The 15,428-nt window shown below is 45.4% G+C and overlaps 1 protein-coding gene across 4 annotated transcripts in view; it reads right to left on the bottom strand.

Annotated features, from left to right (window-relative positions):
• Positions 1–3,343: 3,343 nt before the first annotated feature.
• The window catches only part of hgs (hepatocyte growth factor-regulated tyrosine kinase substrate), a 54,022-nt gene continuing 41,937 nt past the window's right edge, over positions 3,344–15,428 (bottom strand). For all 4 annotated transcript variants that reach the window (XM_069929681.1, XM_069929680.1, XM_069929682.1 and 1 more), the window contains 5 exons: positions 15,065–15,242; positions 12,166–12,299; positions 11,042–11,155; positions 10,547–10,642; positions 3,344–6,094 (listed from right to left, as the gene is read on the bottom strand). In XM_069929681.1, coding sequence (XP_069785782.1) covers positions 5,981–6,094; positions 10,547–10,642; positions 11,042–11,155; positions 12,166–12,299; positions 15,065–15,242 — 636 coding nt within the window. In that variant the 3' untranslated portion in view covers positions 3,344–5,980. The remainder of the gene's footprint in view (positions 6,095–10,546; positions 10,643–11,041; positions 11,156–12,165; positions 12,300–15,064; positions 15,243–15,428) is intronic.

The raw sequence follows: 15,428 nt of genomic DNA, 5'->3' as shown, positions 1-15,428 counted from the left end.
TCTTCTCTGCACACTTTCTTTCTTATATCTTTCTTGTAGTTAGGTGACCAAAACTGCATTCAATACTCCAAATTTGGCCTCACCAATATCTTATAACTATTAATGTACATCCCAACTCCTGTACTCAATATTTTGATTTATGAAGGCCAATATGCAAAAAAACTCTTTACAAGCCTATCCACCTGTGATGCCACTTTCAGGGATTTATGTATATGTATTCCCAGATCCCTCTGCTCTACCACACTCCTTAGTGCCCTACCATTTACTGTGTAAGTAGTTTCTTGGTTTATCCTTCCAAAATGCAACACCTCTCACTTGGTCTGCATTAAATTCCATCTGCTATTTTTAGACCATTTTTCCAGCTGAGATCCCTCTGCAAGCTTTGAAAACTTTTTCGCTGTCCACAAACACCTCCAATCTTAGTGTTATATACAAACCTGCTGATCCACTTTATCACATTATCATCTATATCAATGATCCGGGTGATAAACAACAGTGGTTCCAATATTAATCCCTGAGGCACAGGCCTCCATTCTGAGATGCAATCATCAACCACTACTCTGGCTTCTCCTGTCTAGCCTTGCACAAAGCCATGTCGACTCTCCCTAATTAGTTTCTGGCTTGTATATCTGATCTCTTAGAATATCTTCCAATAATTTACCTACTACTGACGTCAGGCTCTGTCCTAAATTTCCAGGGTTACTTTTGGAGCTTTATAAACAGCAGAACAACATGAGCATTGGCACCGCACCCATGGCTAAGGATATTTTAAACATTTCTGCCAGAGCCCCTGCAATTTCTAAATTAGAGTTCCTCAAGGTTTGAGAGAATATCTTGTCAGGCCCTGGGGATTTATCCACCCTTATTTAAGTCAGCAAGCAGTTCCTCCTCTAATCTATATAGGTTCCATTATCTCACTGCTTGTATTCCTTACATCCCTTGAATCTCTGCCCTTTTCCTGAGTGAATATTGATTTAAAACATTCAAGTTCTCTCCCATCTCTTTTGGCTCCATACAAAGTTGTCTATTTCTGATCTTCAAGGGGACCAATTTTGTCCACTTTATCACATTATCCTTTTGCTCTTAATATACCTATAGAAACTTAGAATTTTCCTTCATATTGTCTGCCAAAACAACTTAATGTCTTATTTTTATCTTCCTGATTTTTCTTGAGGTTTTTCTTGCATTTTTTATATTCCTCAAGTACTTCATTTGCTCTGTGTTGCCAATACCTATTGTACACCTTCCGAACCAAATCCCCAATATCCCTCGAAAACCAAGGTTCCTTATGCCTTCTAAACTTGCGTTTGATCCTGACAGGAACATACAAACTCTGTACTCTCAAAATTTCACCTTTGAAGGTCCTCCATTTACCTCGCACATCCTTGCCGGAAAACAACTTATCCCAATCCACGCATTCTAGATTCTTTCTCATTTGCTCACAATTAGTCTTTCTCCAAGTTAGAATCTCAATGCAAGGCCCAAACTATCCTTCTCTATAATTAAGTTGAAACTAATGGCATTATGATCACTGGACCCAAAAATATTGCCCGACACACAACTCTGTCACCTGTGCTGTCTCGTTCCCTAATAGGACATCCAGAATTCTTTTCTTTTCTTTGGCTTGGCTTCGCGGACGAAGATTTATGGAGGGGTAATGTCCACGTCAGCTGCAGGCTCGTTTGTGGCTGACAAGTCCGATGCGGGACAGGCAGACACGGTTACAGCAGTTGCAAGGGAAAATTGGTTGGTTGGGGTTGGGTTTTTCCTCCTTTGTCTTTTGACAGCGAGGTGTCAAACATCCAGAATTAACCATATAACAATTACAGTACGGAAACAGGCCATTATGACCCCTCTAGTCAGCACCAATTTAAGTGAACTCTACTAGTCCCACCTACCTGCTCCCTCTCCATAACCCACCAGTCCCCTCACATCTCATCCAACCCTCTCTTAAATGACAAAATTGACCCTGCTGCAACCACCTCTTCTGGAAGGTCATTCCACTCAGCCACCGCCCTCTGAGTGAAGAAGCTCCCTCTTATGTTACTTCATAATTTCTGCCCCCTAACCCTCAACTTATGACCCCTCATTCCAATCTCACCTATCTTCAAGGGGAAGAGCCTATTCACATCTACTCTATCTATCCCCCTCATTATTTTATATACCTCTATCAAATCCCCCCTCAACCTTCTAGAATAGAGACACAGTCTATTCAATCTTTCTTTGTATTCCAAATACTGAAATCCAGGCAACATTTTAGTACATCTTCTCTGTACCCTCTCTACCTTATTGATATCCTTCCTATAATTTGGGGACCAGATCTGCACACAATACTCCAAACTTGGCCTCACCAATGCCTTGAACAGTTGCAACATCACCTCCCAGCTCCTATATTCTATGCTTTGATTTATAAATGTGCTCTTTCTCGTTGGTAACTCTATATATTGATTTAGAAAACTTACCTCAACACATTTACAAACTCCAAGCCATCCAGCCCTTTTTCAAGAGTCCCAGTCAATATATGGAAAATTAAAATCCCCTACTATCACAACCTTGTGTTTCCTGCAGCTGTCTGCTATCTCTACAGATTTGCTCCTCCAATTCTCGCCAACTATTGGGTGGTCTATAATACAGCCCTACGAATGTAGTCACACCTTTTCTGTTCTTCAGCTCCACCTATATAGCCTCAGTAGACGAGCCCTCTGGTCTGTCCTGCCTGAGCAATGCCACTCCTCTCCCCCCATCCCACCCTCCCTGTTCTGTGTATCTAATGCAACGGAAGCCTGGAACATTGAGCTGTCAGTCCTGCCCCTCCTGCAACCAAGTTTCACCAATGGCAACAATGTCATATTTCCACGTGCCAATCCACTCTCCAAGCTCGTCTGCCTTTCCTACAAAACTCCTTGCATTGAAATAGATGCACCTAGAATAATTCCACCACGTACAACCCGTTAATTTCTCACAGTGCATACAATTTTAACATCTTTTTCCTCTTTCACACCTTATCTGCTCTGCCACTCTGGATCCGCTCCCCCTGCAAATCTAGTTTAAACCCACCGGAACAGCACTAGGATATTAGTCCTCTTCCAGTTCAGATGCAAACCGTTCCCATGACCTGAAAGTTAATATTTGCACCATTGACTATTACTTCTATCTAGTACCACCATTCTTCCTGAATATCCAAATGACATAGCCGACACACGAAAATGCAGACGCTGGAGTCTTGAACAAAACGTATCATGAAATGAACTGGACTTTAATTTTCTTGTAAGTTACTCACTCCCCAAATATTTACCCAATTCACTTTTGTGTTCCTCGTCAAAACTCACACAGTTTAAACACCTCATTTGAAGAAAATTTATTAAACATAGGTTTTTAAAATTAGTTGGAAAAAAGATCAAAGCTTAACAAACAACAAGGTGCTCAACAGAAAATGAGAAGTAACACACAGGAGGCGTTCATCTTGAGTAATAACAGAACATGCGTGTTAAATGTCTTATTGACAGCAGGATAACTAGCCATTTCCCCAAAACACAGGCAATTCAAATTCTCCTGCAAACTATTATTTTACAAATGAATAGTTTTCCAGCTTTAAACATGCACACTGTTTTTACTGAAGCCAAGAGTTCTTTAAATTAGAATTTTAGCTTCTCTACTGTAAAGAACATGAATATATACCACAGGGTCAGTAACAATAAACAATCAGCTCCATGGATTATCATAATCAATTAAGCCTTATTAGACAAAACCCAGTTGCAATGTAGTGACAGATCACAGAGATCATTCATTTCCACTGTGGCTCCTGAAGGGAGAAGAAGCAGTTGCTCTACATAGCAGATTATACCCATTATTTAGGTGAAAGGGTTGTGTTGCTGTCCAGGTGATTGATTTGTTCAGTTTGGATCAATGTGCAGTTTAAGGTAGAGGCTCTCAAGGTGTTTGGAAATAACCAGCACCAATGGTCATGGTCACTCTGTCGTCACTGATAACTAGACCAAGATCATAAAAGCATCTGCTTTCAGCTTTAGAAAAGAACACAGTTGAGAAACCAGCAGTGTACTCAGCAAAGCCTCTGGATGACAGCCTGAGGATTGGCAGGCATTGTACCAAAGGACATAGGGTGCACTCAGAGTGCTGTCTTTCAGGGTTTCCACTGTGGTGAATCAGCCATTTACAGTGTTTGAGGCACAGGAACTCCACCAGGACAAAGAATGTACAGAAGGAAGAATTCTGAACATGCCATTCAATGCTGACAAGTTTCCCCAACAGATTCATGGTGGTAAAGCCCAGAGAGTGCCTGATTAGCGAGCTGCAGCAATGATTCAGTAAAGGAAGGTGTGTCTTCTAGAGTGAAACAGCGAACAACTTGTGGTTTGCCATATGCAAATCAGTGTCCCTGAATTGATCACATATCCAGTGTTGCACACAAGGTGTTCACTCAATGAGATACTGCCCTCCTTGAACAAGGCACTGTTGCAGCTTGTTAATCAGCAGGCAATAAGCTGGCAGCTTTGCTGCCTTCCTCTATTCTCAGAGTGGCAGGAGGTACAAGTGGATCAGAGAGATTGGAGCTGACAGTCTGGTTGTCACAGGGTTGGGAAATCATACAGTGATCCCAGCAGGTATGGTTCACAGGAAACGGAATGTGCTGCTGTGCTGGGAAGAGGACATGGGAATGGATGGGCTGGTGGAAAGGAAGAATCATCTTGTTCTTTACTGTGTAAAGACCAAGACCAAGTTGATTGCTAGGAGGTGTGAGAGAGAACGAGTGGGGGGCATGAGCGGTGGATGGGGGTGAGAGAGCGAGAAGGGAGGGGACATGAGCAGGGGGAAGGGGCACAGCAAGTGGGTGGGGCAAGAGCAGCTAGAGAGTTGGGGGAGAGAGAGAGCAGCCAGGGAGATTGAGGGGAAGGGGTAAGAGAGCGGTCGGGGACATGGGGGGAGAGAGCGGTCGGGGACATGGGGGGAGAGAGCGGTCGGGGACATGGGGGGAGAGCGCGGTCGGGGACATGGGGGAGAGAGAGCGGTCGGGGACGGGGGGAGAGAGCAGTTGGAGATATAGGGGGAGAGAGCGCGGTCGGGGTCATGGAGGGAGAGAGAGTGGTCGGGGACATGGGGGGAGAGAGAGTGGTCGGGGACATGGGGGGAGAGAGAGCGGTCGGGGACATGGGGGGAGAGAGAGCGGTCGGGGACATGGGGGGAGAGAGCGGTCGGGGACATGGGGGGAGAGAGCGGTGGGGGACATGGGGGGAGAGAGCAGTTGGAGATATAGGGGGAGAAAGAGCGGTCGGGGTCATGGAGGGAGAGAGAGTGGTTGGGGACATGGGGGGAGAGAGCACGGCCAGGGAAGAGGGGGTAAAAGAGCGTCCGGGGAAGTGGGGGGGGGGTGGAAAGAGTGTGACTGGGGAAGTGGAAGGGGGGGGGGGGCAAGAGAGCGGCCATGGAGGTGTGGGGGAGAGAGTGGCCGGGGAGATGGGGGGGGGGCGAGAGAGTGTCGGGGTGTTGAGGGAGCAGCCAGGGAGGTGGGGGGGAAGAGAGCAATCGTGTGAATGGGTGGTGGAGTTCAGCCTCCATTCACCACCTTGGTCTGCCACCTTTCTATGAGCGACTCAAGCAGGACTCGGGACAGGAAAACTTGGAAAGACAGGCAGGAAGAAGTGAATCAATTCCCAAGGAAACACAGTCTGAGCAGGTTTCCCCCTCCAGCGTGGTTGCCGTCTGAGGGACACTCCCAGTGCATGAAAGTGTGTGGCTGAAAAGAGAGCAAGCTTGGTTTTGACAGGAGACCTGTAGTGCAGTTGGAACTAATTAGGCAGGATCCAAGCTTCTAACAATGAGCGAGAAGCAACGTTAATGCACCATGTAGCGACACACAGAACCAATGTCTGCTCCCCTCCAATGGTTAACTGGCAGCATGAAGGCAGCCCCAGTGTGAGGGTGCCACTCCCTCTTCCAACCCCCTCCACCCACAGCGGGACAGTCAGTCGAACGAGATGAGCTGTGCCTCGGAGCCCGGTGCCTGCTGAATCTGCGGTGGTGGTGGCTGCGGCTGTGGCTGCTGCTGTGGCTGCGTTGGTGCTCCAGGGGGGGCCATCTGTGGAGGGAGATGGGACAGGGTTAGGCTGCAAATGGTTTGAGGAAACCAGTATCACAGAATGGGCTTGGTAGTCGGAGACTTTCAGCCCATGGTCTGCTATTTCCTTGTTGAATGGTCTCATCATTCGCATTGGCCAAGACCTTTACACAGCCCCATAAATTATTCCCTCTTCATTCCTTTATAATGCCTCACCACCTTTCCCAACTGTAACTACTTTCTGGATAGCAGGTTCTTGCTCTTGTACATTTCCCACCAAACCATTTTGATCAGTTCAGTGTGCCACAAAAGGTAACCTCTGGCAGTAAAGGAGCTGAGAATTCTTCTCTCATCCTTTACTCTTCCTGCCACTCATCAGCAGACAAGTGTTCACATGAGTGACTCTACTGTCAAGTCTGAGCTAGGAAATTGTGAACACAGTGGTGGGTTGAGGTGGTTGCCTGGAGAGACACTAATCTGTGCTCCTTCAGCTGGGTACGAGATCCCATGGTACCGTGCTTCAAAGCTGAACAGGACTTCTCCCAGTGTTTGGGCCAATAGAACATTACAGCACAGAAACAGGCCCTTCGGTGCTTCTAGTCTGTGCCGAACTATTATTCTGCCGAGTCCCACTGACCTGCACCCAATACATAGCCCTCCATACCCTTCCCATCCATGTACCTGCCCAAATTCTTCTTAAAAACACAATGCTGGAGAAATTCAGCAGATTGCTCGGTGTACTTTATATAGCAAAGATAAAATTACATAAACACATTTCAGGCTTGAGCCCTTCATGAAGGTATGATTGTCTTGATGAAGGGCTCAAACCAGAAACGGTGGTTATGTACCTTTGCTATATAAAGTACATTGTGTGCCCTGCTGAGTTTCTCCAGCATTGTGATTTTACTGAAACCAGTGTCTACAGACTTTTGTTTTACTTCTTAAATGTTAAAATTGAGCCCTCATTCATCACTTCAACTGGAAGCTCATTCCACATTCCCACCACTCTCTGTGTTAAGGAGCTTCATGCTCCCCCTAAACTTTTCCCCTTTCACCCTTAGCCCATATCCTTTGGTTTGTATCTCACCTATCTACATTTACTCTATCTCTACCCCTCAGAATTTTAAATATCAAATCTCTCCTCATTCTCCTATACTCCAGGGAATAAGGGAATAAAATCCTAATCTGTTTAACCTTTCCCTGCAACACAGCTCAATACTCATCCTTTGATCATTATCCCTCAACTACTTGTCCACATGTTGAGTGCTGTGCTAAAATTGGCTGCCATGTTTCTCTCCCCACAACACTGAGACACAACCAGACCAGGGAAGATATCAGTCACGGAGCTGTACAGCTTGTAAACAGGCCTATTGAGCACCCTACCTGAACCACTTTTATTCTTCCTACAATCTCACCAACTCTTCCCCCAGATTTGGGTAGTTCACAATGGCTGATTAACCAACCAACACGTACATTTTCACATGGTGAACAAGCAAACCGCAGATAGCAATGAGGTCAGGACTGAGCCCGGGTCACCGAGATGCAAGGGAACCGCTCTTCCTGCAACTCCGCCCTATCAAACAAACAACTGTTGCATATCCTCCACATCCTGCTCCAGGTACAGAAGTGCTGGTGTGGGAAAGGACCAGGTACCCAGGAACACCCAGTGTATTGGAAGAAGTGGCTGTTAGTACCTGCTGAGTCATCAGTGTCCAACAGCCTGCAGTTAAATGTTACGTATGACAACTCTTGGAGTGTTGTGTGAAGTTCTGGCCACTCAGATAGAGGAAGGATATCAAGGTGCAACAGGGAGAAAAGATTCACAAGAATATTACTGGGTTTAGTGGGTTTGACGTCTAAGGAAAGGCCTGGACTTTTCTCTCTGGTGTGTTCTAGGTTAAGGGTGGGACCGTTGCAGTTCGCTAAATCATGAGGGACATAGACACGATCGTCACAGCTCTTTCCGCAGGGTAGGAGAATCCAAAACTAGAGGGCACAGATTTAAGGTGAGGGGAAAAATGTTAAAGGTAATGGAGAGGCAACTATTTCACAGAGGGTGATGGGAATATGGAGTGAACTGCCAGAAGATTGTAATGTTTAAAAATCATTTGGTCAGATACATGATAGGAACGTTTAGTGGGATATGGGCCAACAGAGGCAAATGGGACGAGCTCAGGCAAACAACTTGGTCTATTTGGAACGAAAGGCTCATTTCTGTGCTGTAGAAATCTGACGACTCTGAGTTTAACAAGGTAAAACTCCTGCAACACACAAACATGCTGGAGAAGGCCATGCAGCATCCAGAGGAAGTTAAAAGTAACCAATGTTTCAGGCCTTGGGGCCCACTCCCTTCGATCACAGATCTAACCTCAACCCTTTTTTTCCCTCCTCTATCCACCCACCAACACCTCCTCCCTGCTACCCCGTGCTCTTCCTCCTGCCCCTTCCTCCACCCACCCCATCCCACCTGTTTTTGCTTATACCTGATGAAGGCCCCAGGCCCAAAATGTTGGTTACCCTTTATTTCCTATGGACTGTGTGACCTGCTGAGTTTCTCTGGCACGTTGTATATTACACTTGACGCCAGTGTCTGCAGAGTTCTCTCCATCTTTCCTGCCCTATGATAAAAACACCTGACAGTATTGGTGAGCCATTTGTATGATCTTATGAAAATTTATTTACTGTAAAATGCATCATCAACATGAACACCCTCTGGGTACATTGTGAAACAGTTAATGTTGGAGGACTGTTAGTCCAGGGCTGGATCCCAGGATATTTCCAAAACACTGAAAGACAATACAATAAAAGTCTAAAAATCCAGATGCCAGAAATCCGGACCACGCGAAAACTCACAAACTTTTTTTTAAAATTTAGCTGGCTTTTGTGTGCATGTGTGTACGTGCATAAGATCCATCGAGCTGCTCCGCAACTCCTCCCTGAGCTAAACCATTCTCACGTCTATTTCAAATTTTTGGCCTTTTCCCCCATATCCCTCGATACCCTGACTAATTAGATACCTGTCAATCTCCCTCTTAAATCCCCCAATGATCCTACCTCCACAGCTGCATGTGGCAACAAATTCCACTACCCTCTGGCTAAAGAAATTTCTGCTCATCTCTGTTGTAAATGGATACCTTCTCATTCTAAGACTGTGCCCTCTTGTCCTGGATTCACCCACCAAGGGTGAATCTACTCTGCCCAATCCTTTCAGCATTCAAAATGTTTCTATGAGATCCCCTCTCATTCTTCTACACTCCAATGAATACAGTCCACAAATAATTGATAAACGTCCCTCATATATTGGCCCTTGCATTCTAGGAATCATCCTGCTAAACCTTCTTTGTACTCTTTCCAACATCATTACATCCCTTCTAAGGGGCCCAAAATTGCTCACAGTTACTCCAAATGAGGTCTCACCAATGCCCCATAGAGCTTCATCAACACCTCTTTACCACATAGCATTTGCTTTCTTTACTGCCGATCCAACCTGGTGGCTAACCTTTAGGTTATCCTGCACGAGGAACCCCAAGTCCCTTTGCCGTTCTAAATTTTGAATTTTCTCTCCATCCAAATAATCTGCCTGTTTATTTCCTCTTCCAAAGTGTACAATCGTACATTTCTCAACATTCTATCTCATCTGCCATTTCTTTGCCCGCTCTCCTAAATTGTCCAAGTCTCTCTGCAACCTTTCGGTTTCTTTAACTCTTCCTACTCCACCATCTATCTTGATGTCAGCTGCAAACTTAGCCACAAAACCATTCAATCCATAATCTAAGTCATCAATATAATTGTTAAAGGAAGTGGCCCCAACACCGACCCCTGCAGAACACCACCAGTAACCGGCAACCAACCAGAACAGGATCCCCTTTATTCCCGCCCTTTGCCTTTTGAAAATCCAAATACACAACATCCACAGCCTCTCCCTTGTTCATCCTACTTGAGATTTCCTCAAAAAATTCCAAAGCTCCACAGATGCACAGAAGTTGCTGAAATGGTCGAATAAATATTCATTTGTTATTTTTGTTCATTGTATTCTGTTAATAAACTATCAAAATTTACCTTCTTTATTCTCTTCAAATGTGAATTTTAAAAGTACTGCCCAAGAATCCAAACCGACCCAATCCCTGAGCAGTTCAAACTTTACGGCTTTTACTGTACTCCCATTCTTTCATTTAACTTTTAAAAAATTTAAATTTAGACATTAACAGACCCTTCTGACCCATGATCCCCTGCCACCCAATTCACCTATACCCCCCTCCCGTACGTTTTTTGGAGGAAACCAGAGCACCTGGAGGAAACCCACACAGACACAGGGAGAACCTACAAACTCCTAACAGACAGCGCAGGATTCGAACCTCAGTCCCAATCGCTGCCGCTGAAATGCTGTTGCGCTAACCGCTACAACAACCTGATGTGTGTAGTTTGAAGCTGTGTTTAACGTGGTCTCGGCACCAACAGCAGCTTAACTCTTACCTGCTGGTACATGGGTTGCTGAGCTGGGAGGTACGATTGTGGTGGCGGCAGGCTGCTCATGGATGGATCCTGAGCTGGGACCGCAGACATCATATTCTGTGGGAAAACAACACAAGAGTGAAGTATTCACTCTGCAGAATGAGGCTTGAAAATAGCGCAAGGGAGCTCAGACTCCACAAAACACCCCTATGCATATCCATTGTAACTGCAGGCCTGGGTCTGACAGAATGAAAAAGTGCCAGAGATATTTTAATGATGAACCATTTAAAAATGACACAATTTTTGTTTAAATTAAGTTGACATTTGATACCACTCAAATCTCAGGGATTCTTTACAACAGGTACTTCCAGATAAGGATGTGTTAACATTTCCAAAGGATCCTTAATTGTAGAACTGATGATATGCTGAGCTTCAGGGCAGAATCTTTACAATCACGGGGTTTTAATTATTAACACAACAAAATGATGACCATGGAGAACGGAGACAACTGCATACCTGCATGTTATACGGCTGGTAGCCCATTGGGGCAGACTGGGAACCCATGTAACCCAGCCCACTTGACTGAGGCTGGGGAAGATTGGCCATGCTTTGTGCCTGGGATGCCACATTCTGCAATAGAAGGAGCACATTCAATAAGCTGAAACAATACCTACATGCACACATGTGGACACTACATCAGGACACCCTCTGCCTACAAAGCACCAACTGTTTTTTTTACACCATTATGCTAAATGCTTGATAACAGAGGCCGCTACATCAATTCACCACATATAGTGTCTTTGACCTCCCTTTGAGCCACTGTTGAGGTGTAGCCACTGTTGCTGGGACCAGTGAACACTGACAGACAAAGACCACCCAGCCCTGCCCTTACTCAGAGGATGGAACAGCCTCGTGCCAGGCAGATGAGATATCCTCCTCCCCAATCTGATGCATCAGTCACACACACCCAGCACCACTTCCATCCATTTTGAATGAGAGATTTCCACAGGTGCAAACACAGACTTGCCGATAACTGTGGCAAGAGGCTCACTACTACCTGGGTGTGCTGTGACCTCAAACACAGCACAGTTGGTAAAGTTCCAGTGACCTGGGTCATTGCTGAACAATGTGCTGTATGTGTGGGGAATCACAGGTGTTCTCTGTGACTGCCTGAGTTTCCCCTAGCTTCTCCAGTTCCCCCCAACATCCCAACAAAGTGTGGGTTGAGAGGTCAATGGCTCCTCGTGAAGGCAAGGGAATTAGATGAGGGACAAGGGAGAATATATGTGGCAGGGAAACCTAGTGGGGGATGGAACTCCTCAGAACTGACAGACTCGTGAATGGCCTCGTGAAATGAAATTAAAAAAACCTATGACTTGGCTCAATATAGTTTTGCATTATAGATAGGGTGATCGATTGTCCATCTGACTACATGGGGTAAACCCAGACAGCGGTCCACATCAACCAAAATAACACTGACCACCAAACACCCCACGTCTACAATGAGGAAGAGAGAAAAGGAGGAAAAAGAAAAAGAGAAAATAAGAGAGACAGAATGTGAGCACAGAAGATAGACTGCTACATTTTTATACCTGCCTGTTAACGATTGCTGGAGATCTGGGAAGATTGATGCTACTTGCCTGGTAGTTCTGTGTGGGGGTTGGTTGGTAGTTAGAGTATCCAGGGTTGGTCGTAGGCACTGCCTGGGCTTGCTGGGTCGTCTGGTTGGTTGGATTAGCAGCCTGGTATATGTAAGGATTCGCCATGGCCGGATCTAAGGTGCACAAGAATTGCATGAACCCCACAAACTATATGCACACAAGAAATCGTGAGCAAACCCACAGATCAAGGACGATGCCAGATTGGAAGGGGAATAGGAAACTGAACCAAACTGACTGCAGCACAGAGTCTGACTTCCTCTGGCATTTAAACTCCAATCCTTGATCTTCCTGAGTCCCGCTGCAAATACAGAAGCCAAGACCCCTCCAACTCCTCCTCTTCCTCCTTAAATCCACTTCCCTCAACTAAACCTTTAGTTCCTGACAGACTCCCCTCAATGTAGGTTAGCGTCAAATGTCGTTGACAAGCTTCAGATTCAAGAAAAATGTCAGGGGAAATCAGGTGGGAAATGCTAGAGGTGGAAGAGCATACTTGAGGGGCAGAATGGCCTTACCACATCTTGGGATTTGTCTACTTCAGGCTAATTTCAACTTCATGATTTAATTGAAACCAATACTATCTTCTTTTACTTCCTCATTTTTATTGCACTCTCAGTTTTTTTTTCTTCTTTTGTATTAATTTATTAATTTTTAACAATGATGAATTTACAGAAATGCAATTTATGGCAATTTTTTGTCCTAGTAATGCACAACAATGCTGCCGCCAAACAAATTTGTGACATATGCTCATGATAATAAATTTTGATTCTGATTCAGCAATATGCTGCAGGAACTAAACAGGTCAAACAGCATCAGTGCTACATTTTCAGCTGGAATTCTTCATCATAACAAAAAAATAAGTTGTGGTACCTTGGGGGCACAACCACCTGCACAACCCTCTATAAGGCACACCCACAAATGAGTATTTTCTTCAGATCCAGGTATGAATAACTATGGGATAATATCTGTAGCAGGAACATCCAACAAAGGGAATTCCCCTGAAGTTGAAAATATTCTTAGTGAAGCTAGACTTGTTCACATCAAACACTGATCTCAAGCTTACAATTTAATTTTGCAGGAGTAATAGAATATAAATTTATTCACCAAAATCCAATTACCCAAGTTTCATTCCCTCACAATCACACCTCACCAAATTTCTGTGCCTGTCCTACAGGACAGTGACCACAGCCACGCACCAGCGAGGGGCTCGACAGCTTGAATGACCCACTCAAGTCTGCAAGCTCCTTGTGGTCAGGGGAGCAGCGTGGTCTCTGGGCTGCTGGGGACTGCCTCACGGGAAGCAGGTATCAATGAAGAAGGGAAGGCTTCCCGATTGTGCCAGAGGTTTGGATCTGGAGCTCAGGCTGCTGGTGGTTCAGTCAAGAGTCTGTGCAGCTGCAGAGGCTGTGGGAGCACTAGGGGTGAATCCCCAAACACTCAGTGATTCTGAAGGTACTCTTTTATTTCTCTCTCTCTCCACCCCCTCCCCCCCTCCCCCTTTCTATAAGCAGAATCAGGCACCATTTATGGCAACTCTTTTATGGCAGGCAAAAGGCAATTTCATGTTCTGTACTATTACACAACAATAAAGCAATTTTAAATCTGATCACCCACTGGTTAATGGAGATTTTCCCAGGTTAACCATTATCTACATAGAACTCTCACCAATCCTTTTCAATCAGTTTAAAAACAAACTGCGCACTACGAGTTTCAGCAGAAGGCTCGGTTCCGTCCACCCAATGTAACCGAAGGGACATTTTGAGAAAAGTTTGGATTAGAAATCTTCACACACCTCCCCTCCAGGGCGGGCTGAGCCGTTTCTATTGCACTCTCAGTTGACAAATATTTCAAGAAGGTATTTTGAACTGCCATTTCTGTACTTTGCAAAATCAGTTATATAAATGCAAGTGAAACACAAAGGTCTGAAGATGCAGATTGCAGTAAAGACACAAAAGTGCTGGAGGGTCTCAGGAGGTCCTGCAATGTCCTGTAGGAGGCAAAGATATATAAACCAGTGTTTCAGGCCTGAGACCTTAGTCAAAATGAGGAAAAAGCAGTACAGGTGCCCAAATAAAAAGATAGAGGGGGAAGGGAAGAAACGGCAGAGGGAGGAGCACAGGTCAACAGCCACAAGCTTGGCGGGGTGGGGGGGGGGGGTAGTGGCTGTGTGAATGTAGAACTGGAGGCAAAGAGACACAGAGGGAAAAGGAAAAAAAGAGACAAAGGGAGGGGAGATGGAGGAAGGGAGACATAGAAAAGGAAGGGGAGACAGGGAGAGAGACAGGGGTAGAGATGGAAGGGAGAGAGAAGAGGGGGCAGGGGAAGAGGGCCCCCTGGGGACCGCAGCACATTTAAAAGGGGCCATGGACTCATAAAATATTTTTTGACATTGATTGAAGTACAGAAGAAACCAACTAAACCTGACTGCTTCACAGGGAAGGGAGCCCATAAACTTTAAGCAGGTCTGTCCCAAGGGGGTCACAGCCCAAAAAAATGGTTGAGAACGGCTGCTGTAAATTATAGTTGGAGAAAAATTGCCAGCATTAGCTGGACTCTTCATCAGGACAGGGAGCTGATACGACGTCCTCATGCTGTCCTCTGCCGAGTTCCTCCAGGAGATTGTGTCTTATTACTTTTGTTTCTTAAAGGCATCTCAGTCACTGTTCTGACTGAGAGTTTGTGATGCCAGCAGAGAAAGTCTCAAGACAGTGATTCAGCACCTCTCTGGTCCAGCTACCCATACGTTTCAAGCCATGTTTGTCCATGTTCAAACCTTCCCCTGATCTATCAGTTAGTTCCAGACCAAGGAGATCATCTGAAATGCAATAGACAGACACGATTGATTCAAGCTGAGTGTTTTGACCCCCTAACTGCAGCTCACCTGTTCCAGAGACAGTCATGGATGGATATGGTCCAGTGCCAGGCTGTCCTGACTGGTTCATGTACACTGAGTGCATGGGCGATCCTTCCACTGAGCCTGCGGGGCTGAAGGTGGCAGGGAAGCTGGCTGGGCCAGAAGACTGATACATCACGCCGCTGGCAGGTGGCATGGACTGCAGCTGAGAGGATCAAACAGGGTTGTCAGATTAATTCTTAAACGCCAGTGCAATAATTCACTGATAACCGCCATACAATTTAGCAACACACAGAAAAGCAGCACATTAATGAAAAGAACACCTGAAATTGGTTATTTTCTCTCTGAAATTTTGATCAACCCAGTTACAAAATTAGGGGTCAAACCACAG

This window comes from Narcine bancroftii, chromosome 3 (assembly GCF_036971445.1).
Source record: "Narcine bancroftii isolate sNarBan1 chromosome 3, sNarBan1.hap1, whole genome shotgun sequence".
Lineage (NCBI taxonomy): Eukaryota > Metazoa > Chordata > Chondrichthyes > Torpediniformes > Narcinidae > Narcine > Narcine bancroftii.
Note: the sequence above shows the minus strand (reverse complement) of the source record. Positions and strands in the feature narration are given on the sequence as shown.